Raw genomic sequence first — 27,216 nt, forward strand, 5'->3', positions numbered from 1 at the left:
TCCAGTTTTTTTTCCCGTGATATTCAAAAAGTAATTGTTTGGTTTTTTTTTGTTTTTTTTTTTTTTTGTTAGGAAGAAGCAAACACTGGCATGCTGGCTAAAGGTAAAATATAAACTTTGTTCAGTGGAAGAAGATTAAATGGAACTTTTTGAAACTTACTTGATTTTTACTATTTTGATATTTTTCACCTTATTTTATTGTGTTCTACTGAAAATATGTCGAATTCAAATAGTTAAAAATAATCTACATATTAACACTTCAAGGCGATCATCAATATATTTTTAGATTTATTACACCCACTCAGAACTCAGATGTGTCATCAGAGTTCATTGGTTTTCCACTATGGCAATAAAATAATCTACATAGTATTTTTTGTATACTTAAGACATCGAGCTCTGGTATACTTCTGATTCCAGTGTGATGAAGTATAAATAAGAGAATTTTCTTCAACATTTGTCTTCTTAGTTGTATTGCTTGATTCACAAGATTCTGCTGTAGAGCTTCAGAAGGCCATTGAAGCATCAGATGTAGCTCCAGGTGAACATGATCAGCCTGAAGAAGTCAGTGCAGTTGAAATGAATGAAGCAGGTAAGGGGTGCTTAAGGAAAAAAAAAAACAAAAACAAGACAAAACAAAAAAACAAAAACAACAACAAAAAAAAAAAAAAAAAATAAAAAAAATAAAAAAAAAAGCCACCCCACAAAAAACCTCAAAACCTAAAATCGTTCTTTGTTAAAGAAGGTGACTCCAATGTCTTCACTTGTTTTTAGATTACTGGGGAACAGGAAGCTCTTGGCTTTTGCCAACAAATCTTAAAAGCAGGAGGAAACGCTTCAGGAAATAGTGATGTTTGTGCTAAACACTTGGTTATTGCAAAGTCGTTTTTGATGCTGCAATTTTATGCTTAAATACCATCTCCTGTGGTTATGTCTCATACCTAAAATTCTTCTTTGACAGCAGTGAACTGAATTATTAAATACATTCTCTTATCAAACTTCACACAACAGTACAGGCCACTAGTATCCAGATTATGGCTGTGATGGCACCTGTTCAAATAGTCATTTAACATAAGCTGTTAATTTTGGTACTGTTAAAATACTGAGATGGGGAGAATAGGGGAGAGGAACACAAACTGGAGATGAGATAATTTAGTAGGCACTAATTAACTTGGCAACTGTTTCTTTTTACAGGAAAAATGAGATTTTAATTTTTTTTTTAATGTACATGACATCCCCACATAATAGACCAAGCTAGTAACTGAAACACAGGCTCCATGGGATGTTTCCCAAAACAGAAAATCCAGTAGTGTCTCTTACAAGCCTGCTTTTTCTCAGGTACTTCCTATGGACAAGCCACCAATGACATGGAAGCGCTGTACCAGGCATATCATCGCATCGATCAGTCTCTGGGGGACACTGATGAGCAGAAATTGCACAATTCTGCACTGGCAGTCTCAGAAAGCTTAGGGCAAAGCATTTCACAAAATAATGACATCTTTGCAAAAAACATGTCAACTGTTGATTCAGGTAAATAGCTCAAAGGAAGGCATGTATTTTACAAGCTTGTAAAACAAGTGAACTAGTAATATCTACAATACTCCATTTATGAAACATTTTTAAATGTTGTCCTTGTAACAAATTTTTTTTCTAGGTTGTTTGTTAATTTATTTTATATTTATTTCTCATTATTTAGATTTACCTACTGTGGAAGAATTGATGAAAACAATTACAGGACATATGTGTAATACCAGAAATTTTGAAGTGGACCCTGAACGGTACTTATTTCAAGATGCATTTCAGGAAGTGTAGTAATCTAAAGCTGCTAATGATTTGTGACAAATAGCTTACTAAATAACTTATCTGTATCTTTTTCTAATTAAATACTGAAATTTTGTTACATCCTGCACTGGCATTTTGGCATTTGCAGTAAACTGTTAAATGAATTGTACAGTACTAATAGGTTTAGACAAGGGATTCCCATATTTACTTCAGGTAATAAGCAGCAATGTTTGTCAAATCATTTGGAGGAGTGTTCATCACCCTCACAGCTAGGATCTCTGCCTTCCCAGTCTTCTGCTCTTTCCCCTTCCCCATACAAGGATTTCAGCCCACATCCTACCCTAGCTCTCCAAACTCCATAATCTTAAATTCAAATTCTCTTAAGATCAAGCCCCACTGTTGTGATTCTTACTAACCTGTGCTCCATACCTCCCCCTTATTTGCTGCAACTGCTCTGTCTAGAGCAGACAGCACAGGCCTTGCAACTGTCAGAAATACAGCTTATGCTTAGCAGATGAGTTCAGGGAGCTCATCATATAGCTGCACTCAGGAGAAATACTGCTCATTCTTTAATTAGTGTTAATTGCAGGCTTACAGGTGTTTATCTTGTAGCCAAATTTGCTACCTCCACAAAAACGGTTGCTGCTGGGAAGGGGCTCTTTTTACACAGTGTGGGAGTGAATCTGTATGACTAAATCTGCAAGATGGGTCTTAAAAGAGGCTTAGTAGCTCTTTGAAATTCAGGCAGTTTTTACAGCTGATATGTAAGGAAAAAATGCCCCGCTTTTTCCAGAGTAATAGAAAAGTAAAGGGCAAAAGTCTTATTATATATGACTTCTTTTTTCTTGTAGTCCTGTGAAACTGGTAGGCAGCACAGACAATGACTTCATTAGCCACTCACCCTTTGAAGACCCCCAGAGTAATACATCCTGGGAGAAAAACTTAGTTCGAAAGTTTAACAGAGAAGAAAGCATCTTTCTACAGACAAATGTGAATGACGATAACTTTCAGAGGATGACTGAGAAAGAAATTCAGACCAGTGAAGTACAGCCTGATATACTAAGAGAAAAAATAGGACAAGACTCTCTGCTTTCACAAGGAAGCAAAACTAAAAAAGTAAGTATTACCAACCAGATTTTTTGTTATATGGAAGTAATTTTTAAAGGTATGTATTTTTAGACTGCCTGTCACTTGATTATGCTCTGATGTTAAGAAATTGAGAGACTGTTGTTCTTTTTCTTGAAATTCTCATGTTGCCATTGCTGCTGTTAGAGGTCACCAAATCCAGTGTACCTTGGGACCAGTAGGATTCTTCTTGTCCCAGCCCAACATGTGGAAGGCTGCTGCAATGCCATGTCTCCAGCTCAAGACAGTGATGTCTCTGAGCATGTGAGCGTTGGAGTGACATGTGTAAATGCACAGCAGGCTCAGAACAGGGAACATTTTACAGAGAGAACAGTTAGAAATGCAGTTCAGTAAGAATATGGGAGGACCTGCAATGGTCAGTGTCCAGCTGAGTCAGACAAATGTGCTGACCAGCAGCCTGATCGTGTCATCAGCTTTTTTAATCTGTTTTTTTCCCTCTATTTCCCAGACTTGTTTCTTTACCTATATTTTGTTCTTTCTCTAGAGATCCTGTAAATTTTGCACATTCTTACAATCATCTCAGGCATCCCGGAACAAGAGTTATGTAATCCCAAATCTTCTCCCTGCATCCCCAAATTATTTTCTCCTTGCATCCTCTAAATTGGATTCACATTCCTTTAGGCAATCATTTTTTGTGTGTGCAAGGCATTGTAAGGACAGAGGTTTGGCTGATTTATCCTGGTGGATTGCCCATCAGGGAAAACAGGCAAAACTTTTACAACTTTTTCTTTTATTGGTCTTGGGAGTTGTGTGCTTTGTTTTTGACAATTAGGTTTAGCAGAGTTCCTCTGCCTGCCACTTTCTTTTATTCATGGCTGAGTTTCTGTATTCACTGTGTTTATTAGCCTTTAGTCATGACCTACCTTATTTGGTAAGCAAAAGACCCTGTAATGTACAGTACAATTAAAATAAATATACAATTTCCCAGATCAATTAAATAGAGCCAGTACAAAGTACTTGCCCTGTGTAGTTCTGAAGTAATACAATTCTGCAAAATTACTTACTACTAATTTGTTTAAAACAATGCTTGCCATCACCCTGAGACTTACAGTTGTGTAATTTTGGTAACTGGTTCTATGTTTTTCACTGGTGAATGCTACCCTCAGTTTACAGCAGAGCCTAAAGCTTGTTTTAAACCAATGTGTTCTGCCACAGGCTCTTCAGTCTTGTTCCTTGAAGAAAGAAAGATCAGAATCAATGTCAACCAAAGCCATGTTATATAAGAATATTAGAAGTCCAGCACCTGTACATAAAAAGAAACCTTCACACGGTCCTCATGGACTGGTTAGAAGTTCTGGCTATGGGAAGCCCAGTTTACTTTCAAAGCAGTCTTGTCCAGGCAGTGAAAAGAAAACACCAAAAGAAACTTTCAAAAAGACCTTTATGAAAGCCAAAAGTCCTGCAGATAAAGCAAAATCTAAAGGTAATTCTAAGTTTTGAGAGTTTTAATTCTGAGCTTAAAAGCCGGAGAGGTTTGCTTTTTGTGCTTCACATTAAAAAAAACCCAAATGTCGTAGAGAAATCTAAACTCAAATGCAGTTAAGTACTGATTTTTTTCTGTATTAGCTGTGAGAGAGACTTTTATATGAATCTTTTTAATCTTGTTTCATTTCCACTCACATTTATCACCACTATGTTTGAGATTTATCTGTTGTTCACCAGCAGGACCGAAAGAATAAAAAAAGCTGGTGTTCAAAAATTAATATCTGCAAGTTGACATTTTTCGTTACAATAAATGCAAAGATTTGCTGACTCACTAACTTGTATGTTCAAGGCTGAATTCCTGTTCTCAGCTTCTTCATTTGATCTTTGCTTTCCTAGAGTACAAAACAAGTATTAAAAAGGAAGTCCTATTTTCTGTTCATGTCTCTTGGAAAAACTCTGGAAAGGAGAATACCAATGTAATCCTGTGAAAGCTGGGTTGCAAGTAAAGGACTGACACTTTTTATTTTGGGGTGAAGCCTGAAGAGTTTCATGAGATAATTAATCTTAAGCTTATTCAGCTTAATTCAGACATTGTTTGCTATCCCTGAGGCATGAGCACGTAACTCTACAGGTACCCGGGCTTAATGCACTTGAGGCATGCAGTGCTTTTGAAAGCCCTGCAGGTAGTGTCAGGAAAAGTAGTTTAGGATTATGTTACCTGTCTTAGGGAGGTGCTTCAGGGAGGTGCTTCAGTGGCTGCTGTTGAACTGAAGGACCTCAGTTCCCCAGTGCATTGATGTGTCTCTCCCTGAGGAAGAGAAGGTTTTACAGCCTGGTGAAGGTGGTAAAGTGAATGTCAAATACTGAGAAAATAAGACTACAGGCTTCATTCAAACTTGCTCTTCCCTCTCTAGCTATAACCCTTCATGATAGCAATTTTATGTGCTGTTAGAAATTAATCTCACCTGGCTGCATTCTGCAGGGGCCTCTTCTATAGCTAGGAGGAGAATAGCATTGAATCAAGCAATTGCCAAGTCATCAGTGCTAAGGGAGCACCTTTCTGAGGGGTGTGTGTGACACTAAAAAGACATGAAATTTAGAAAAGAATCATTGTCTGGTGGGGTTTTTTCGGGTGTAACATTCCTAAGCAGGAGCAGTTGAAATGGGAGTTGTAGTCACTATCAGAAGACTGAGATATGAACAGTTATATGTATGTTAGTGACTCTAGAGGGATCTTTCCTGATGTCTTACTCCAGTCAAGTTATTTGATGCAACAAATAAATATTGCATTTCTTTCTATGCTGTCTGCACTCCAAAGTCTATTTTGAAAATTGCTGTGTTTTATCTTCCCCAAAGCTTGAAATATTTCATGTTTATATATACTTAGATAACTGGCCACTTATAAAGTGGAGGAGTGAAGTTAACCTTGTTTCGTGAAGGATTTATTATCCAGGTGCTTGTTTCACTTGTTCTCTTGGTTTTATCTTGTCATCGGTTCCTTACTGAAAAAAAAAATCAAAACCCTCCAGTTTTTCAGTGTTCTCAAGTTTCTATATTTCATTCAAAATTCAGGTTGTAGAATACTTTATATACTTACAAGTTGGATCACCTGAATACATATTTTTCTTAAAGGACATAAAATTCTGAATTTAATTTGTTCTGTTTTACTTTCTGCCTAAATGAAGAAGCCTTATTTGCTACTAGGATAATAAGATCTGCAGCAAATGAACCAACTTTGGAGGGAAGTATTAACAGAGTTTTGTCTGGCCAATCAGTTGTTAGTAATCTTGGACACCAGGCTGTGGATTATAACAGACAATATCATCATGTGAGTAATAACCAGTGATGCTCCTAATTATAGCATGTACAACTTGGTTTGCAAGCCTATTTTTTCAAGGCTTTTAACAATTATGACAAGGTTGGCAAATACTGAAATAGTGAATGAAGACTTCCCTTTGGTCAAATACTACTTTTTGCTTTTAAAATATGCAAATATAACTCTACTGCTTTTGAGTTGCTTGGATATTGCTGTTGCTTTGGTGGTTCTGTATAATTAAAGTTGCTTATTAAATTCTAAAAATTACTATTTCATTGTAAAAGAAGGTTAAGTATAACTTCTACTTACAATGTTCTGCTGTGAATGTTTAAACAGCACTACTGTTTGGGGATTTTTCCTATTTGCATTGCATTAAATATTTAATAGTATCTTCTGACTTCTGCAAGATGGCTGAATTTACAGTACCATAATGGTTTTTCCTTCTCCCTTACCAACTGCATAAAAAATCTATTTATTGAATACCTAAAGCATTGCTGCTTTTCTAAAAGTAAGATGCATAATATAAGAATTCTGGTAGCAATATAGTGGCTGTCATATGAGATGTATTTGTTTCTTTTTGGATTTTTTGTCTTTTTTTCCTCATTTTGCAAATTAGAAGGTCGTTCATTAAAATGAATATCGGATGTTTTGCTGTTAAAGTGTTGGGGGTTTGTATTTTGGGTTGTTTTCTCGAGTGCCTTGTGTTGTTGTGAGAGCTAGACAAACCAGTTAAATAAAACTGATGAGCAGAGTTCTGGTAAACAATCAGCTCAATGTAATGTTTTCCTGAATTGTCTACCCTAGGACTTATCATTTTCCCCTTTCAAAAGCTGTGATAGAGAGCTGTATTTGTTAAAACGAGTACAAGCCTCAGAGGAGGACCTGAACAGAGCTCGAGATTTGATTCAGCAGCTGGCCAGCAAGCTTTCACAAAAAGAGAAGGAGATGGAGGCCAAGGTCGTGGAACTGAAAACACAGCATGAAAAGGAGCTTTCCCGTCTGGGACAGGAAAACTATGTTCTTCAGAGTAAGGTACTTTATCATGTTGTATCCTGTGCCTGTAGAAAAGAAGAAACGTTGCTTCTGAAAATTGAATCAATGTTACTTTAGATGAGGTGTTGATGAGCAGAAAATCCAAATTTTCACAGACACTGCAATTTTATAAATATATAACTGCTGTTACATTTATTGCCTGTAAGACATGATCTTTTTTTCCTGGAGATAAACCATGTTATCCTGAGTTTCCTTACTGTGCTATTTTGAGAGTCTTGTAGCAAGATTTTGCAAAGATTGAATTCACTCCCACAGATACTGCTTCTTACAGATAAGTACTATATGCTGAGATATTGTTTATAGTTCTTGATGCATTTTTCAATGTTGTGTTTTGTCTGTATGAAATATTCGCAGAGTTATTCCACTATACCCTTGTTGTGGATAACTCCCTGCATCATAACATAGCCTTCTGTCTAGACACATGAGAACAGAAACCTAGCTTTTGCCAAACATTTTATACCTTTTCTCTGTTTCACAATGCTTCTGTAAAACTCCAGAAAGAGCCACTCATTGGTCTGCTCTCATACCATAATGAAGAGATTGGACTGTAGTCTTGTAGAAAATTCTAGACTGCTAACAAAACTTTCTTATTGTTTGTGTGTCTTTTTCTGAAAGGTAAGAAGTATGGAGGAGATTACCCAAGAAAAGAGGTGGACCCATGCAGCAACAATTCCTATAACTGAGGAAAAATTGGCCCAAATACAAAAAGAGATTGAAGATCAAGAGGTCATTATTCAAGGTTATCAACAGGTAACACCACACCTCATGTTGAACCGTGTTCTATCCAGTTTCAGAAACAAAATTGTTTAATGATTACAACTTTTCTGTTAAAAACAGGTGTCTTGTTGTCTAAAAAGTGGATGGAATTTGGATGTGAAGAGCAAACCTATTGCAGGTTTAAAAAGTCTTTCACACGTCTAGTTTGGACTAAGTTTTTCCACAGTTCCACCTAAATGTTCTAAATTGTAAAAATCAGTAACTTTTCAGTTGAGAACTAGGAAAATAGTTTATGGTCAGTGAAGAACCACAAACGTTTTCCCAGTGTAGATGAAAACTAGTACATTTAAGCAGCATTTCAAATCAAAATTTGAAAAATTTTGGATTTTAAAATGTTTTTCTCAAGATCTGAGCAGCAGATTTCAAGGTAACCTCATTAGTGCGCCTGATTTGTATTACTTAGTCAAGTGGAGAAATAGATAATTCAAGCTTAATAATCCTTTTGAATACTTGCAGCTGTAAAATCCAGTAGGCTTCCAGCTGATGCTCAGCATAATTCCTTTATATAAACACAATGTCTTTCCAATATGGCTGTGAGCATCCCAAACCATGATGGTTTGTGTCCCCAGGACTGGAGCGTGGGCAGGCTGAGCTCTGATCTATCAGCACTTACCCATGAACACATTTTTAGAATATAGTTGGGATAGTTTGTAGAGGTCTTAGCTCCTTCCTGCAGAGTAAGCAGACACTTGGATGAGACTGTAGATAATGAAAGTAGAGATCCATGTTAGAAGCTCAGTAATGAAATATTTTGTGTTTTCTTCCACTGTTTCAGCAGGTAAACCATGTGATTCATAGAAAATTGTTTTATAACTGAAGAAAACATTAATCTGTGAACATTCTTTAACTTTGTCTGTCTCAACTTAGGAAAATGAGAGGTTATACAAACAAATGAAAGAGCTACAAATCCAAAACAAAAAAAATGAGGAACGAATGTTTAAAGAGAATCAGTGCTTAAAGACTGAATTAATACAGTTAAGGTAGGTTCATTTGCATATCTGACCTAAAATCTCTAGAATTTTCTGCTGTTTATTTGGGTTTTTTTTTATGAAGAACCATTGCAGAGTCTACCAGGTGCATGTTTTCTAGTGTTTCTCAGGTTTGTGGTCTTGTTTCTTCTTTTGAGAATTAATTCTTTATTTTCTTGGTGGTGTTGCAAACCCGTGGGAAGACTAGAGGCTTCCACTTGGGAAATATTTCAATGTTCTTATTCATACCAGAATGCATAATACATTATGTTGCACTTTTTCTAATATTTTGGCTCTGCTGATGTTGTTAAGATGTTTTGAAGCTGTTGTAAGACACACAGTAGATCAGGGGGCACAAGAGGTTCTGCTAGTGGAGAAACTATTCTATTCACTGCATTGTAGTTCTGTGAGATTTGCATCCTGTGCTAGTAATGAGGAAAAACAACCTAGCAATTGTGTGTACTCCTAATCTACAGATCTCTGCTTTGGAGAGGCCTGTAAATGAGTTCCACTGATGCAGGGTAGATTTTTATTTCCCAAATAAACTAGTTCATGCAAGGTGAGAAGACTTTGCCTTACAGTGAATTTTGTTTGCGTATAAATGTTGTGAATATTTGCTTCTCTTTTTGTTTTGAACCTGCACGGATTGACTTTGTGGTACAGTTTGGGGGGCAGGGGATTGTGTTTTGATCAATAGCCACTGATAGTATGCTGAGTCACCACATTGCATAACTGCTTTTGCTGTTGCTCTTTAGAGAAAAGGTAGAGAAGATTAACAACCAGTCACGAGCCATGCAGGATTCTGAACCAGCCAGAAATCAGAGTTTCACAGAATTGATTTCAGAGCTTCGAGCAGCACAGGTAGGTTATATACCAAGCTTGTAAGATAATAGAGTAGTGCCTCTGAGTGTAGCACAGAAATACAAATAATACCACTGGAAACATGAGGAGCAGGTGTGGCCCGTTGCACACAGCCCTGATGTGTCCTGCTCAGCAGATCAGGATAGGAGCTCACTAGCAGTAACATACCTGCATGCACCATGCACTCGGTCTGTTTACTGGCTGCTGCCAAAATCTCAGCCCCCCCCCAGCTGATTTTTGCTGTACCTATGCATACCTAGGACCAAGGGGCTCCATCTCTAGAGGTGGCTCTGGCACCAAGACCTTTTGTCCTACTTGGTCTTGAAGTTTGCTAGTGTTCACGTGTAGCAGAAAGAGAGACTGCCTGCAGAGAATGGCAAGAAGTAGACTGTAGTAGGGTGAACTGTTGGACAGTGCATTTGTCCACTTATCCTACAGTCTTCAGTCTCAGAAGTAAGTAAAGCCATTTTCTTTACTGACCCTTTCAAAAAGCAGAGATTTTCTACTTCTCTGACAGTTAAGTAAGGCTTAACAAATCTGGAGTTTGGGTTTTGTTTAAATGTTTAGGTTATGTTTTCCCATGCTGTTCTATTGCAGGGCCTGACAATAATACCAAAATGAAATACCTTATTATTGCTGTGGTTGGATGTAACTGTTGTGATTTAATCTTTGTATGATGAAAAGGCATGCTCAGGGGTTTTGTGTGATACTCTGTGTTTAGTTTTTCATGTTTTACTGTTTTCTCTAACATCTAGAAAGAAGAAGCTAAATTACAAGAAGAGATAAGACGTCTAAAACAAGATAAGCAAGCTCTTGAGGTAGACTTGGTACAAGCTAAAAAAGAGAGAGATTTAGCCAAAGTCCAGATTGCATCTGCATCAAGTAAAGCACCTTCATTTTGTTGAATAATTTGCTTACTTTGCATTTCAGTAAATAAATATGTAACAAAAACTTGTTTCTTATTGAAGTATTACTTAGTGAAATGCATCTAGACCATTTACAAATATTGTCTAAACCTCTAACTAAAGCATACAGTGTAGGACATGCTGCAGTACTTTTGGTACTCTGTTAGAAAGTATCTTCCTGTATCCAACCAGACTCCTTGTTGTGACCTGTTAACTTTGATTTCTTGCCAGTCTTTCACTGGATGTGGAAAAAAGATTATTTCAATTATGTGACAGCTCTGTTCATAAGAAAATATTTACTATGTTACATCTTAGTCTCGTATTTAGTTCTTGCCCATTTTTTAGCTATAACTTACACCTTGGGACTTTTTTCAGCATTTTTATTAGAGCTTTTTCCAGTTTGAATTAATGAGAGAGGGCTCAGAATTGGACTCTCTCATTTCCAGTGTCAGGCATCACAAATGCTAAGTGCAGTAATATTTACCTCCATGTCTCTTCTGAAAGTGCTTGATCCCTAAATGGGAGGATTATGATCAATAAACATCAAAGCATATATTCTATGTTGTCATTCATCTTGATGCTGAAAGTCTGTTTATTAGAGCATGATCAAGAGCAAATCTCCCCGAGATTCTGTTTTAAATACTTTCTGTGGTGAACTGTAAGCCATTGAGTGTATGAGAGAAATAAAGGGGTTTTTACAAATAATGTTGCTTTTAAAATCCTAATTAGGATCTGGTTTTAAATCTACTGCAGAAACAGTGTTGTCAAAATGGTGAATGTATGAAATATGCTGAGGAAGAGAGTGTTGACTAATTACTTCAATACATGATTACTAATAAAACAATTCTAAGAATGTTTTATTCTTGTAGGTGAGATGTCTTATGAATTTAAAGTTATGGAAGAGTCGTACAAACAGGAAATTACTCATTTAAAAAAAAGACTTCAGTGGTATGCAGAAAATCAAGATCTTCTGGATAAAGATGCAGCCCGTCTTAAAGATGCAAGAGAAGAAATTGAGAAACTAAGACTAGAGGTGATAATATCTAGCTTTATCTAAGAAGTTGGAACTGAAAATTGTTCTTTTTCCAGTGATGAGTGTAATGTAATTATTTCCTTCATAATAATCCCCTTTTTTGGTACATTAAATTGGTTCTATTGGACGTCTTGCCTATGCTTCTGGGAACAAAAGTAACATACTTCCCTAAAACCTTCAAATTTCTTGACCTAAGGGAAAGAAGTATATTGTTATGTTAACAACCAGGAGCACCCTTCTTCTCATTCTCTTTTCCTCCTTTTTGCTCCATAGTAACTTAGGCAACACATTTTTTTCTCTTAAGTACCAGTTCTAAATTCTTTCTTAAGAAAAACTCCCTGGTTACTGTGGTAGGGAGGAAAGACCCAAAACACTTGAAATCTAAAACAAAACTCATACATGAATCTTAAGTAGTGGTGAGATTTGCATTGTCTACTTGTCAGTACATTAGACTTAGGATTCACAAAAAAAAAAAAAAAAAAACAAAAAAAAACCAAAACATTTTACCAGTGCTAAAATGTACCTGATCTTGGAATCTTTTATTGTCTTCTATTAGAGAGATCGCAGATGAAAGGAGATGCTTCTGAAGGAGCAGCCAGGGACAGACACCACCCTATCAAACTTTGATCAAGATATCCTTCCTGTGAAAGAAAATATTTTTATTGGCATTCTCTCTGGGCTGGACTGGTGTCTAAAAATTCCAGTGCCTAGAGCTATGACTTCATAGAAATAATCAAATCAGTCAAACTATAAAATGCTGGCATAAAAGCATGACTTAGCATGACTTGGTAATATTACCAAGCTGGGAGAGAATTCAAGATGGGAATATTTTTAAATATCCAGGATATAATATCCCTGTGCAGAGATGATAGTGGCTAATAAAGGTAGGAAATTCAATTTTAGATTATAGCTTTGAGTCCTGATGACCAGGCATCACAGGAATGCAGGAACATGAGTTATCCAGGTTCTTCCCCTGGTTCTCAGCTGGCACTCAGCTTTTATTTAGGCACAACATAACATTGCCTTTTGGCTGTTTCTATATCTCATCACATAGTGTAGCATTGCAGATCACAAACCATTTCCTAAACTCATCCTGAAATCATGGAATGCACTGTAGCAATTTATATGACAGCTTACTAATCAAGCCTGCATACTGGCAGTATGAAAGAAAGGAACAGTAATACTGGTATGAAAACAAGAGTGTCCCAGAGCTGAAATTCTCTTTTAGATTTCCAAATCTAGTTTCAGTTGCTTTGGAGAAGGAAACTGTCATGTGGGTTTACAGTCTGAAGAATCAGATAGTACAGAAATTACCATTATGAGTTTTTAAGTGGCAGAATACTTCCATTGTACTATGTGTGTTTGAAATGCTTTTGTACTACAAGACAATGTCTCTGAATCCATATTTCAATTTGTGTCCTCATAAACTGGACAGGTTGAGAAGCTCAGAGCTGAAGCAGGAGATCAGTGTGTGCAACAGAAGAAACGTCTACGAGACAGAGCAGCAGATGCTAGAAGAATTCAGGATCTTGAGCGACAAGTATGCAATAAAAGAAATCTCTTCCATTTAACCTTTGTTTCAGATAAGGTCTCTTAAAACCCCAGTGCTTTCATAAGGATAAAGCATAGCATGAAGGTCTGTGATGAAGAAACTTGTGTTATTGGACACTCATGAGCACAAAAAGCTGCAATTATTTAGTTAGAAGCTCTCTTCTTGCTACTATATTCTAACAAGCTGATATCCCTTTCAAAATCTTTTAATATAACTGTTTAGAGTTTCTTCAAAAGGGGTAAGAGGGTAAAAGCCAAAGCTTGCTGTTTATCTTCTGAGACTCCTGTCCACGTTCAGTAATTCCTTAACAGTATGACAAATTTCAACCAAGCTGATTCAAGAGCAGGGCTTTAAATTCTATTGGATTCATACAAGATTCATGAAAACTGGGGGAGTGGAGACCTTAAAATACGTGTTTCTTCTAAAGAAACATAACGTGGAAGTGGGCCTTCCTGAATTTTAGGAGGTAGCAGTTGCATTAGTTAGGGATGTGGGACTCATGGGCAAGAGCATTTGCAGAATTCTGATACTAATACCTTATCCATAGATAAGAGAGGGACTTATTTTTATGTTGGGTGCAAAGTGTTAGTTTTACATCATTGCATACTACAAAATAAAAGGTATATAATCTGTTATATGAAATGAAATATCCATGAAATGTCTTTAACAGTTGGAAAAGTAGAATGTGAATGCAAATCCAGAAAAAAACATATTCACCACATTAAGACCCATTCTCAAATCCCTTTTTTTTACTTTCTTTAAACTGTTGACAAAAGGTGATCTGAAGACCAGAGCAATATTTTGTTTAAGATCATGTGTAAGTTAGTCAGTAAGAGACAATGAGTCTTGCTTTTCTGTAAAGAAAAACATAAATGGGAAGAATATAAAATAATTCTCAATAGATGTGTCTATAGTTTTTATTCTTCCACCTTAAGGGAATGAAATTTGTTAAAATTCTGTTAACATTTCTGTTCCCTTTTCATTAGAACTTTATTATTTTTAACCTTTGACTTAATTTTCTTATGAATAGATCAGAGAAATGGAAGGAATTCTAAAAAGAAGGTATCCAAATTCTTTGCCTGCTTTGATTTTTGCTGCTGCTGCTGCTGAGAAAACAAATGATATTTCAGCTAAAACAAACACAGTTGAATTTTTGGAGAGAAGAATAAAAAAATTAGAAACAGAACTTGAAGGTAAAGATGATGAAGCTAAGAAAAGCCTTCGTGCCATGGAACAACAGTTTCAAAAAATAAAGGTAAAAGTTGAGTAGTCCACTTTGCAAGTAACAGTCACAAGGCAACTAAGTGTAACACAGGATAGTGGTTAAAACTGAAGGCAAAGACCACATTCAGGTCTCATTCTTTATTTTTTCACTCAAAGAATTTAGAACCAGAATTTCAGTACCTTCGGCACCTAAGATAAAAATAGCATTGAAATTGCTAGGGTAGTATGGAAATGAAGACGACACATTCTCAAGGGATAATAATTTAATTCTTACAATTAAGGTGCTTTTCACCCTGTGGGTCAGAGTAGCTGCTTCTCTAATTCCTTATTGTACCAAAGGCTGTGATTTCAAAGGTCTGCTGACTGAGCATTTCTGCAGGGAACGTTGGGAACCACTAAAAATACTGTCTAAAAATTACATGATAGTGAGCTAAAGACTTGGGTTAGGAAAAAGGTGAACTTCACAGGTGCTTAATGGGCTAGAAAGGAAACATTGGCCAGTTGTTCCACCTTTTCTCCACGAGTCGCTCATCCTATTTTCCTCAAAGTCCATCCAAGCTATTAAGAAGGTTAGGTTTTCCTCAGCTCATTAGGAGGAAAGATTCTATGTCTTTCTGAATTCATACTTCTATCTTCATACTTATAAATATGTAAAAAGAAAGAATTTGTTCTGTTAAAAATTAGGATGTTTTGAAAAATGTAAAGTACAACTTTGAACATGTGACATGAATGTTTGCCAGCTGACATATAACAAGTACATAATGACATCATTAACATTGGTAGCATCTGAAGAGAACTTAATTACATAAAAATGAAATATTTTCTTGTCATTATAATTGTCTATCCCATAGTTACTGCATCCATTGTGATTAGATTGTTTTGTAGTAAATTTTTTGAGTAATTCTGTTTTACAGCAGACTTAATTATTTCACTCACTAATTTCTGGACTGATTGAGTAGTTTGTTAGTAATCCTGATTTGTATTCTGTCTTCTGAAATCTTTCTTCAGAAGGGCAATAACTTTAAAGAATAATAGGAAGAGCTAAAATAACAGTACACTTGTGAAACTGCTTTTTTTCAATACTTTCTACTCCTCTCCTAGATACAGTATGAACAAAGACTTGCAGAGCTTGAGCAACTACTTGCCTATGAATTTATGAATGAAACACCAAAACTGAATGGTGATAAAGCCACTTCTGCAGAGCTTGAACAGGAGATTCAGAATCTAAAGAAGACCCATCAGATCACTGTTGGAAACCTCCAAACAGAAATAGAAAATCTTAAAAGTCAAAATTCCCAATTAAAACTCAGAAGTAAAAATGATAATAAAGACTTAGAGTGCATGGACTCTAAGATGAAACAAGGTAGCACAAAAGACAGGTTGTTAAAACTAAATGAAGAATTGGTCACCAAAAATAAAGAAATACAAGACCTCACAAAAACTGTAGAGAAACTTCAGAAAGAAAGGATGGTGATGTTGTCTGATAATAATTTGAGAAATAAAACAAACAGTAATGGGAGCTCTACAGAGGTCATGAAAAAGAATACCTCAGCAGCAGATGGAAGGAATTCCAACAACACTGAACCGTGTCTAAGCATTTTCAGTGATGACAAAACACACCAACCACATACCTTTTCTGATTCTCATCTCTCGGAAGTTCTGCAAGAAAATGCACATCTGAAAGTGGAGCTGGAGAAACTGTCCCTGGAAATGAGCCAGCAGCGGGTGAAGTCCCAAGCAGCTCTGGCTTATTCTGAAAGCAGCATGCGAAGGTGAATGCTCAACAGATTCCTTTAAAAACCTTCTTAAAGTTTTGGCAAGCATAGGATTGAAGTAGCACTTTAACATGCCAGCCATGTGTGAAGGTTGCTTATACCTTCATTTGTACTGTTTCTGGCTTTGGGAGGGGTTTGGAGGCCTTTTTTGTTACTTTGGGGTTTTTTTAGCAGGCCACTATCACAGTTCTTTCTACAGGCAAACCTGTGTTAATGCTTTTATTAATACTATAATTTCTTATGCTTTTAAGTAAAATATCTCAGTGTAAATCATCATATCTTAGATGTTTTGTGTTGTATAGCACTAATACCTGGTCCATGTTCTTTCCTTCAAACCTGGAGTGTGCTTTCAGTGGAATTTACCTGGCCAACTGCAGAAACCTTACACTTCACTTAATCTCCCTTACATCCCTTCAAAATCAAAGTAGAAGAAATTGACATGCAATTTAGATTGCAACACATTCTTTTCTAAAACAGATATCTAAAAGAAGATAGCTGCATTATGATTAAAAAGCATGTGTTCTCTTGCCACTGTTTTAATAAGAGGAACCAGCAAAGATGATTGACTGAATTTTTTGTATCCTAACTGCCTCTAGTTAGATGATACACGTATCCACCATTTTCCCACCCTTTTCTCCCTTCAGAGCAATAGAAGTAATGGTGATCCTGTCTTGCAAGGTTTTGTTGTGAAATATACAAGATATGCTGCCTTTAACATTTTCGTTATTTCGTGTGTTCAAGTGAGAAGCTGCTGCATTTTTTAAGAACTGTCTGTAGCTGCTTTACTGCATCTCACTTTTCTCTTGCTCTGTTCAGGATGCAGGAAGACACAGCAGAATACATTGCATCTCTGAAAGCTTCCCACCAGAGGGAAGTTGAGAAGATTGTTTGCCAGCATGCAAAGGAACATTCTACTTCTAAAGTAGCTGAACTAAAGAACAGAGTTTCAGCACAGGAGGTAAGATACAGCGGATACATTGCTTACATATAGATATACCTTAAAGTTATTTCTTTCTGTATTACTCTAAATTTACTTTCTTTGAAGTAGGACCTATTGTTTTAAAAATCATCCTGTGCCACAGTACTCACAGAATTCCAGAATGGCTGAGGTTGGAAGGGACCTCTGAAGGTCATCTTGTCCAGCTGCTCTGCTGAGGAAGGTCATCCAGAACCATGTCCAGGTGGCTTTTGAGTATCTCTAAGGAGGGCGATTCCACCACTTCTCTGGGCTGTTTTACACATGGTATAAAGGGTAGAAAGAGCTGTTTCATTCAGATTATTTAAGAACATTTTAAAATGAGGAACTTGAAGATTGAGGCTTGTTTTCAGGTATTACATATGTACTTGTGTGCTATTTAACAGCCCATGCACACACACATGTTGGAGGCAGTGTTGTTAATGCACACAGCACTCACACCTGCACTTACATTAGAATCACGCAATCACAGAATGTTAAGGGGCTGGAATGGACCTCAAAGATCATCTACTCACAAGCCCCCTTGCCATGGACAGGGACACCTCCTCCTAGACCAGGTTGCTCGAGGCCTTATTCAGCCTGGCTTTGAACAGTGCCAGGTTTGTGGCATTCACAGCCTTCCTGGGCAGCCTGTTCCAATGCCTTTCCATCCTCACAGTAAAGAATTTCTTCCTAATATTTATCCTTAACTTCCTCCATTTCAATGTGTACCCATTACTCCTTGTGCTATCACTACAGTTCCTGATGATGAGTCTCTCTGGATTCCTTGTAGGCCCCTTCAGATACTGGAAGGTTGCTATGAGGTTTCCATGCAACCTCTTCTCTTCTCCAGGCTGAACTGCCCCAACTTTCTCCGTGCTACTTGTTTCTTTCTGTACTTCTCCTGCATTGGTTTTCACATGTTGTCATGGGTGTCTATACTAACAATAAAATATTTTTAAACCTTTTTTAGATATTAATAAAACATCTTCAAGAACAACTTGGTGAACAAGAGAGACGTCAAGAAGCTCTTTTAGTTTCACAGATAAGAGAGCAACTCCTACAAAAAGAGGTATATTTAAATTTCAGTGGGGGTACCTTAGTCTGGTAAGAGTTTTCATCCTAATTCATGTCAAGCCTGAAATAATATATAGTAAAATAAGTCTTACAGACAAAATCTTTGTCAGTTGCTTCTACACCAGTTATCCCTGAGAATGCAAGGTTTTTCTAGTGTGACCAGGTGAACAACACAGAACAGAATGCAGAATTTTGATCTTTTTTGATGTTAATATTTTTATTATTATTTTGTTTGAAATGTCTGACATCTGTATGAAGTTTGATCAGTTGGTTAATCCAGGTTTTCATATCCTCTGAGAGTTATGGTGGGTAGTGGTAAATAGACCACAGGACTTTTTCTTTATTCCTCTTAATTAAGAGCATTTTTTATAACTGTTTTCAAAAGCTTTTCTTTTTTCATCCTCCATTGCCATAAAACTGACTTAGGCAGTTATATTCTTGGCTTTCTCCACTGCCATCTCTGAAACTTAATGTATCTTAAGAAGGGTGAGTTAGCTGTAAAAGTTATGAAATTCACTGGGTTTTGAGAGAAGTATTTAGGGTTTTTTTCCCTAATCTTCTATCAATAGCAAATAATCTAAAAAATACACTTTTTCTTATCTTTGCATTTAAGTTTTGTATCAAATTGCTGTCCACCTTTTATCTCAAGCTTTTAGAATCATTTGCCATGCATTTGTTGTTCTTGAAGTAGTGCCAGTCTTTGTTGCCATTTCCTGTTCAGGAGGAGGATGTAGCCTGTCTCAGCATTGTGCCTGTGCTTTATTCACCATCTCCTTGATGTATGAACAGCACTAATTTTAACATAATTTTGATAATACTCTAACTTGCAAGGATTATTAAAAGCAATTAATCTTAAACTCACTAAACTCAGATTTATTTGGGTATTTATCTTACACATGCAAAATTCCACCTCTGTTGTGATGTATTTGTATAAAACTGTGGGTTTGTAGGGGGAGAAAAAAGATGTTTAATAGGACACTATTAAACAAGTTCTGTTTTTGCAGAATAGAGGCTGAGACTTTGGCTTCATATAGATGCTGGCTTTCCTTACAAAACTTGTTTCATTTCAGTGTAATACTTCTTCCTGGAAAAACAGGGCAAGAGTACTATGAGACAAATGTTATTGTTTCCTCTATGACTGCTTTACAGATTATTGACAGTGATTGTTTAAGAAATCATCCCATCTGACCCACATGGTAGAAGCCAACTTCAAGGTGCTGGTATTTAAGAAAATGTGAAGGAGTGTCTTTGTTACAGAAATCATTGCAAGACTGTGCAGAGACAAATATCTATGCTTTGCTTTTGCCCTCTAGCACTACTTCTGTGCTGCTTTTAAAATACATCTTAAGCATTAAATGGTTCAATAATTTTGCTGAGAAAAGAAGACAAGCAGACCTGGAAATGGAAATAGTAGTGGTAGGGGAAAGCACCTCACTGGTAGTAGGATTGAGTCCTGTGTCTAAAATGGTGATACATCCAAAAAGGCAAAGTTTTTCCTGGGGCTTCTTGGAAGATTGTTATTTGAGTACTAATGTCAGAAGTGCTGTTCATGGATGTTTTTCATTAACTGAGAGCTTCCTTTCCTTAACAGCTTGCACGTAGCACTGCATTGTATTTGACGTGGATCTGTCGCTGGCAAAATACACAGAGCCTGTTTTCTCCTAGGGCTTTTTTCCCCTCATGAGATCTTTCTACTATGATTTTTTAATAGTATTTAATTATATACTTAAGACCTCACGTCAGCCCTTCCCTTCAGTAGGGCAGCTTAGCAGCCAAGCAGCAGACACTCATTTGTACAGACCTTTTGAAACTAAGACTTCTGCTCTTCTGAAAAACATGGCTGAACAGATTCAAAACTGCAGGAGTAATGGACAGACAAAAACATAATGACATAGGCCTTGTAATTTTAGAAAACCACCTTGAAATGTGGAAATAGCAGTAAGTTGCCTCAGAGTCACTTGTCAGTAAGAGTGATAACCTCTTACGAAGACACAAAGGTTCCAGCTGCCTGAATTCACAGCAGAGGCAGGGATGACTGAGTGCTTGGTAGCAGCTCTCAAATATATTGGCTAAGGGAAGCTAAGGGCTAACATAAAGGATAAAGATGTCTAAGTTTTCACTTTAGTTTACTTATACACATTAAGAGTGACCAAAAAATACTTTGGATGAAGGAATATCAAGTTGCTTAAAACAGGCAAAGAATGAGAATAAACCAGTAGGGCTTTATAAGGAAACTTCCCTGAATTTCTGGAGGATTAGGAAATCAGTTTTAAGTCATTGTCAAGCTATTTTGCCTGGTAATTATTAAACTTACACGCAGGCTTATAATCGTCTCTCTTAGCAGCTTGTCTTTAATTAATTTAGTCTTTAGAAACACACTGGTATCTTTTATATTTGGTCTTTGTCTTGGGTGTGAGAAGGAAAAGTATAAGAACATCTAATCATAATATTCTCTGTTAACTTTTGTTGTATGAAGTATAAAATGTGACAGAACACAATCCCTTCATAACATTATTAAAAGGACTGGATTTATCAAAGAGGACTAGACTTTCATGTCCTCAAGCTTCTTAGAAATGAAAAATTCTAATGTAAGTCCCTGAGCCCTGTTAAAGCCTTTGAACAAAGAAGATTTCTCTTTTATGTCTTCCTTTCTACAGCTTTTGAATGTAATGATTAAACAGTGCAAATACATTTTTAAAGGAATCTGGTTTAATACATTGCCTAACACAATTATAACAATTTTCATCATGTCTCTTTCACTGTAGGTGACAAAATTGTTGGAAGAACTGAGAGAGGCTAGGGAGAGCCAGAGTCCTGAAATGAAACATTTCTTGTGCCTGGAAAAGAAAATCAAGCATATAGAGAGCAGACATGCAGAAAGAGAGCATGAAATTCAAAAGGTACACCAGTGCATAGCTGCATTTACTTCTCAAGAGCAATTTATTGGTTTAACTGTAATTTTATGGTATTTATTCAGGCTCATTTAGCTCACACTGCAGGAGGAAATTCTTTTTTTTTGCAGCCATGGTTTCGTCTTTGCCTGCTAATGCAAGTGAGCCTAGGTGTCTGCCTGGTCAGCTCGACCCTGCTGCAGTAATTAAGATTACTTGTGTAACTTCCTTGCAGCCTGGTCTAAGAAGGTCTTGGTGTTCCAGAGGGTTGGACTCCAGACAAACCTCTGGAGTCATTATCATTATTTCATTCTTCAGTTTCACAATGAAAGCGAGCTACTGAAAACTGACAAGAGTTTGGAGTGCAGAGTCTAACCTATGATATATTCTTCAATGGAACTGTAATGAACTTATCTAGTCCTTGCAGCCCTATTCAGAAAAGCTACATTAAAAGTATAGTAATATCTTATTTTATTTTAAATTTTAAAACTAGATCTCAAGGAATATGCTTTTAATGTACAGTTTTTTATTGTTGTGGAAGTATTTCTTCTTGTACATTTCTGTATCAGATACTTGTTCTCTTTGAAAAAAGAACGTATGCCCACACATAAAACAAGTCATTTAATTAAAAATAAATCCTGTTGCCACTGTTGTTTTTGTTATTTTTGTTCACATTCTGTCCTGCTAAAGGTGACTATAATGCAATTCATTTTTTGCTATTAATTTGCTTTTATATAACGTGAGGATGTCTTTACCATTTCTGTGAAGTGTTTGCTGCTGCCTACTCTGTGATCTAGCTCCACTGAATACCAATAGTATTTACTAAGATGTTTTTTTAATTTTTTGGGCTTTTTAAAAGAAATAGTAGTATACATAATTAGTACTAAATAATTTCATCTTTTTGTGGTGCTCCTGCCCTTGTTATGTGTTAAGCTTTGGGTTTTGTTTTGTCCTAGTTTTCTCCTTTAACCATCAGCACTGGAGCATTGAACAGTTGCCCAAATTAATTATATCAAAATGAATGGTGTCGAAAAGGAAATTGCTGAGCATGAAGTTAACAGGTTATCCTTAGTATCAAACTGCAAATATGATAATTATGGCATTTAAGTGATGATAGGCTCTCTTTAAAAGATCTGTTACAATTAATTGTGGTATGGAACTTTTGATATCATATGACACTTCTTATGCTGTGTAACTTAATAGGATTATGTCAGGGATTTGTGTTAAAATTATTGACTCCTTTATCTGCAGCAGCATCAGATCTTTGTGACTACAGGACAATTTTTGATAATTCATAGAACTTGTGGTTTTTAAAAGTTTTACATGTCATTCAGATTTAGTTTGTTTTGCAGAGCATTATTTTAATTACTACATTTAAGTGGAAATTCAAAAAGTTAAATTTTGATTTATAGAGGGTTTTATATTATATGCTTAGCTTTGCCTTAAATATTCAAATTTAATTGCTGCTTTGGAGAGGATAAGTTAAATTCTTCTGGGGCTCATTAGTCAATAATCAATTCTACCCTTCTGTCATTAATGCAAATATTTAAAGGAAGTCCTTGCTATCAGAATGATTTTTGTAATATTCAGAACAAATTGCTCCCACGTAATGTGAGCATTCAGCTTTGAGACTGAGCATCAGATAAAATGATGTGGCAGATTTTTGCAAAGTGGCAGCGCTGGCTGAGTATTGGCACAGGAAATCACAGTGCTGTCTTCTAATTTGCAGGCAACCCAACTGAGACAGCACATTTATGAAGTAAGGCAAAGCCAGGAGGTTGAGAAGTGGCGAAGGCTGGCACAGCAGAAGAATCAGGAACTGGAGAAATTTCGAATGGAGTTGGATTCAATACTGGATGTTCTACGAGAACTGCAGAAACAAGGGGTTGTTATTCCTGCACCTGATTCCAGTGGATTCAGAGTGACAGACGGCTGTTAGAAGACATGATTAGGGAGTAGTTAAATAGAGCAGCAGAATTTTAATATTCAAAGTTATCTATAGAAATGTTATTGAAAGTCATTATTGCAACATGTATAAATTGTATTGCATTTTGATCTTCTTTGAAATCTCTCATGTCCAGAGGCAGATTTGCATTGAGCAATACTCTAGTCATACTGTATGTCTTCTATTTTATTTGTAATAAATTTACATATTTTTTAATAATAGGAATATTGAGGTTATTCTGTAAGTTCCACTACCGTTTAAAAATTTCCTTTTTCAGTCTCTAGAACATGCCTGAATATTTTTAAATTTGATTTCTAACTTGTCTTGTAGTGATTCCTTTGTGAAAAATTTGAGTAGTAAGCTGTTCAGTTTGTATGTTTAGTGTATAGCATTGATGTATTTCATTCCATAGGGCAGGAAAAGCGTATTTTTCCAACATTTGCTTCACTCCCTCCAATTCATATAATATTCCTTCCCTTAAGACCTCTTTCCACTTTAGGGAATGATTGGAGGGCTGGAACAGAGCAGGCATTCCTGGTGGTGCTCAAATTCAAGCTGTTCTTTGTTTCCTTTTCAGAGTATTCCAACTGTGCTGGTAGGACTGATGGCAGAATGGGTCTGGCTGAATTCTTACAGTGCAGATACAGAAAAAAACTATAAAATACAGTGTGAGTGTAGTTATTGATGTCCCTTTTAAAAGGGAAGGCTGTATTGATAAGGTTTTACAATGGGCTGTTCAGAATCTGACATGGTAAGTACCTCTAGAGGTGATCTTGACAGGCTAAGAGACCAGTCAGATGTGAAGACAGTGGGCTAAAGCTCAGACTTCAGGGATGTGTAGGTGGGGAAATTTAGAGTTAAAATATTGAGCAAGCTAGGAAAGAGGCCAGGGGGAAGAAGAAAAAAGAAAAAAAAAGAAAACCAGACCAAAATACCAAACATGGAGGTAACTTTCTGCTGAACTGACAGTCATGATGGCAGGTAACACACTGAGTGTTGGAGGCTGTTGCTTTCTCCCTCTCCTCAGGTCCTGCCAGTTACACACCTGTGCTGTAGAGCTGGTACATAGGAGCAATTCCTGCTGCAGCACAAATGTGTACCTTAGGGTGCTACACTTTTGGTCTCTTCTTTCAAGAAAGAGATGGACCCAGTGGAGGGAAAGAAGAATCATCACTCAAGGAAACGAAGGATGAATCATCACTCTGGGAAATGTAGCCCTAGAAACCTCTGAAGCCATAGGAACTGCACTGCTCCAGAGAGGAGCCTGGGGGGATGATGAGCATGGCTATTATACTTAACATATATGAAAAATCAACTGCTTAAAGCAAGAAGCAGCAGTTAAAAATAAAGGAAATTTGAAATAGGTGATGATGACTGTATGGTGGTTGGAAGGCATGCTTTCCCAATAAATCAGTACATTATTAGTCTGAAGTTTCAGTGGGTGCAAGTCCTTAAGAATTCCCAAGCACATATGTTGAGGTTTTATCTCAATCAACTCTACTTACTTGGGCAACTGCTACAGGGCAAAGAGAAGATGAAAGCTAGACTGTACTCTTTAGGTCCCTGAGGACCTGCAGTATTGGTTGAACCTAGCATTTAAGTCAGATGTGAAATAGTTCAGGTCTGTGCTTGCCTGTTTATGTATCAAGTTCCTCAGGGGCCAGCAATAGATGTGCATTTTCTGTCATACAAGCATGTGGTATAGCATGCATAAAAACAAAAGAGTATAGCAAATTGTACCATACAGACATAGTGCTTAAGTGCAAGGTTTTTTCTTTTTGGCACATGCACAGACATAAAATGAGCCTGTATACATATATATAAATATTTTTAAATGATGGTCAGTTGCCAATTAGTATGGTAATCTTGATTGTTTCATGTTCAGATATTTTCAGTATTTTTGTCCCCATCTAATAAAGTATCAGTCTATATTCATAAAATGTGTAAATATAAAAAAGCTTTGTATATAAAATATCAGCTGTGTGTAAATATAATGCATTTTCTTGATTTGGGTCTGTTTTGCTAATGAAAAGGATAAAAATTGAATCATTTCAACTGATTTATTTCCTGTATAATTTGCTACATGTGTAACACTATTAAAGTGTGTGACCTGAAGTGAGAGCTGTTTTTTCAACTACTGCAAGCCTTGTGTTCCCAGAGAGGTCAAGTCCTGGATGGAGGTTCCTAGGACAGGAGTCCTAGAGGAAGCATTTCTAATTACTGGAGACTCATGTGTATGGTGGGTTGCCCTAATGTTCATTCAGTTCATTCAAACACTTTTTACAGTTCTTACAGTCAGTTCTCAGCAATTGCTGGTATCTTACATAGCTGGAATGAAATTCTCTCTCTCTCAGTCTGTTTTACTGAGCAGGGACAATGTTATTTACCATTACTGTAAGCTATCAGATGGTTTATTCCATTTTCTTACACGTATTTTTGCAGTTGTACACTCACTGAAGCATGGTCTTCAGTTTTTAGGCATTTACCATGAAGTGGTCCCTCTGCACAGTGACACTCTCTGGGCTTCAGTGGCTGCAGTCCTTTTAGAGATCTAAGGTGCAAGTTTTACGTTCTCTTCTAAAGTTCTTATTGACTCTCTGAGGATTTCAGTGTGATTTTTCAAGGAGTTATATAATTATCTACTTCTCATGTATATTTTTCTTCTTGTGCCGTCCTGTTTCATCATGCATTTCCAGGAGTCATTGTGGATGGATTAAAAGAATTAAATGTAGTATCTTTAAATCATTGCCTAATGCTTAGCTGGACTTCATCTGTTTACAGCAAAGCAGCTAGAGTATAATAATTTGAAATGTTGTGTTTGAAGCTTTTAAGAAATCATGTGAACAGCTGGCTAGGTGACTCAGTGACCTAGATTGCTTCAAGAGAGGAAAACATGATGTGCAGAAAAGGATCAGATTTCATCACGGCACTTGGGGCAGAGACAGCAGCAGTGTGTTCCATTTCAAGTTCTATGAAATACATGTCAAACTTGTTCATGTAACAATTTAAATAGGTTATTGTGAATGAAGTCTTTATTTGATAACACATAATACATATTGAAGTCTACCCCTCTATCCCATATTTAACCTGTTCTGGAAAGTACAAGGAAACAGGACAAATATACCAGCACTAGCTGTGCAAATAGACTTCTGCAGGGAATGAGGGGGTCCTGTATCAAGTGCTGCCCTGACTCTTGAACAGAAATCCAGTGATATCTCTGAATTGAAAGTAGCCTTTCATATAGCTAACTGCATATCTCTCATCCAAAAATAAGAGAGCACAGGCCTCTCTTGCTCTCATTGGAGAACGTTCTCTGCTGTCCTTGCTACCTGTCAATATCCAAAGCTAAAAAGTGGCAAAAAATGTGTTACAGTATTCAGGGTCGAGGGCTCAGGTGCATAAATACTATTTTCATTACAAATATATCCTGTTGACTTCACCTTGCAGTCTCAGAGACTGTATGGCTCTGGATTGCACTGGAGATAATCACAGTGTTACCATTCTCTTTCTCTTCTCTATGAGCAGGCATTTACTGATTTTACATATAGGTTTTGCCTTTTTTTTTTTCTTTTTAAGATACAGAACTAAAACTTGTTAATATAGAAGAGCATTTTTCAAGTATTTAGCTTTGAAAACTGGGATAAATAACTTGACCTAGTAAGTTCTTCCAGAATACAAGTCATGTTTAGGCAAACAAACATATATAGCTGGCTTGGAGGAGCTATGTCTCTCTGCAGTTAATTCTGTGGCAGGTGATGCATTTATACTGAGTTTTGAGAAGAGGCTTGAGGCCAAGCACTAAGAAAATTCACAAAAATTCAATTTTCAAACACCACTCAATTCCAAGTACTCCTTTTGAAGATAACTCTGATTAGAACACTTTCTATTCTGTTTCTAGTGCATCAATGAGTTGATTTTCTGAGAAAAGATTATTTTTAACAGGTTATATATTGCCCTTTCCCCTGAGGCAAAATATGTCTATTATTATTTAAAAGGGAAGAAATGGAAGGACAGCCTTAAAATAGCTGCTTTTG

General features: G+C 36.6%; 1 protein-coding gene across 1 annotated transcript in view; it reads left to right on the plus strand.

Annotated features, from left to right (window-relative positions):
• Positions 1-25,012, plus strand: part of CEP162 (centrosomal protein 162) — a 44,282-nt gene extending 19,270 nt beyond the window's left edge. The window contains exons 9-28 of the mRNA XM_041412424.1: positions 73-103; positions 467-589; positions 1,336-1,527; positions 1,694-1,775; positions 2,631-2,895; positions 4,081-4,348; positions 6,036-6,178; positions 6,971-7,198; positions 7,835-7,969; positions 8,864-8,976; positions 9,720-9,825; positions 10,581-10,707; positions 11,600-11,763; positions 13,199-13,303; positions 14,346-14,570; positions 15,641-16,311; positions 17,131-17,272; positions 18,243-18,341; positions 21,112-21,246; positions 22,967-25,012. Coding sequence (XP_041268358.1) covers positions 73-103; positions 467-589; positions 1,336-1,527; positions 1,694-1,775; positions 2,631-2,895; positions 4,081-4,348; positions 6,036-6,178; positions 6,971-7,198; positions 7,835-7,969; positions 8,864-8,976; positions 9,720-9,825; positions 10,581-10,707; positions 11,600-11,763; positions 13,199-13,303; positions 14,346-14,570; positions 15,641-16,311; positions 17,131-17,272; positions 18,243-18,341; positions 21,112-21,246; positions 22,967-23,176 — 3,564 coding nt within the window. The 3' untranslated portion in view covers positions 23,177-25,012. The remainder of the gene's footprint in view (positions 1-72; positions 104-466; positions 590-1,335; positions 1,528-1,693; positions 1,776-2,630; positions 2,896-4,080; positions 4,349-6,035; positions 6,179-6,970; positions 7,199-7,834; positions 7,970-8,863; positions 8,977-9,719; positions 9,826-10,580; positions 10,708-11,599; positions 11,764-13,198; positions 13,304-14,345; positions 14,571-15,640; positions 16,312-17,130; positions 17,273-18,242; positions 18,342-21,111; positions 21,247-22,966) is intronic.
• Positions 25,013-27,216: the final 2,204 nt, after the last annotated feature.

This window comes from Onychostruthus taczanowskii, unplaced genomic scaffold (assembly GCF_017590055.1).
Source record: "Onychostruthus taczanowskii isolate IOZ18803 unplaced genomic scaffold, ASM1759005v1 scaffold39, whole genome shotgun sequence".
Taxonomy (NCBI): Eukaryota; Metazoa; Chordata; class Aves; order Passeriformes; family Passeridae; genus Onychostruthus; species Onychostruthus taczanowskii.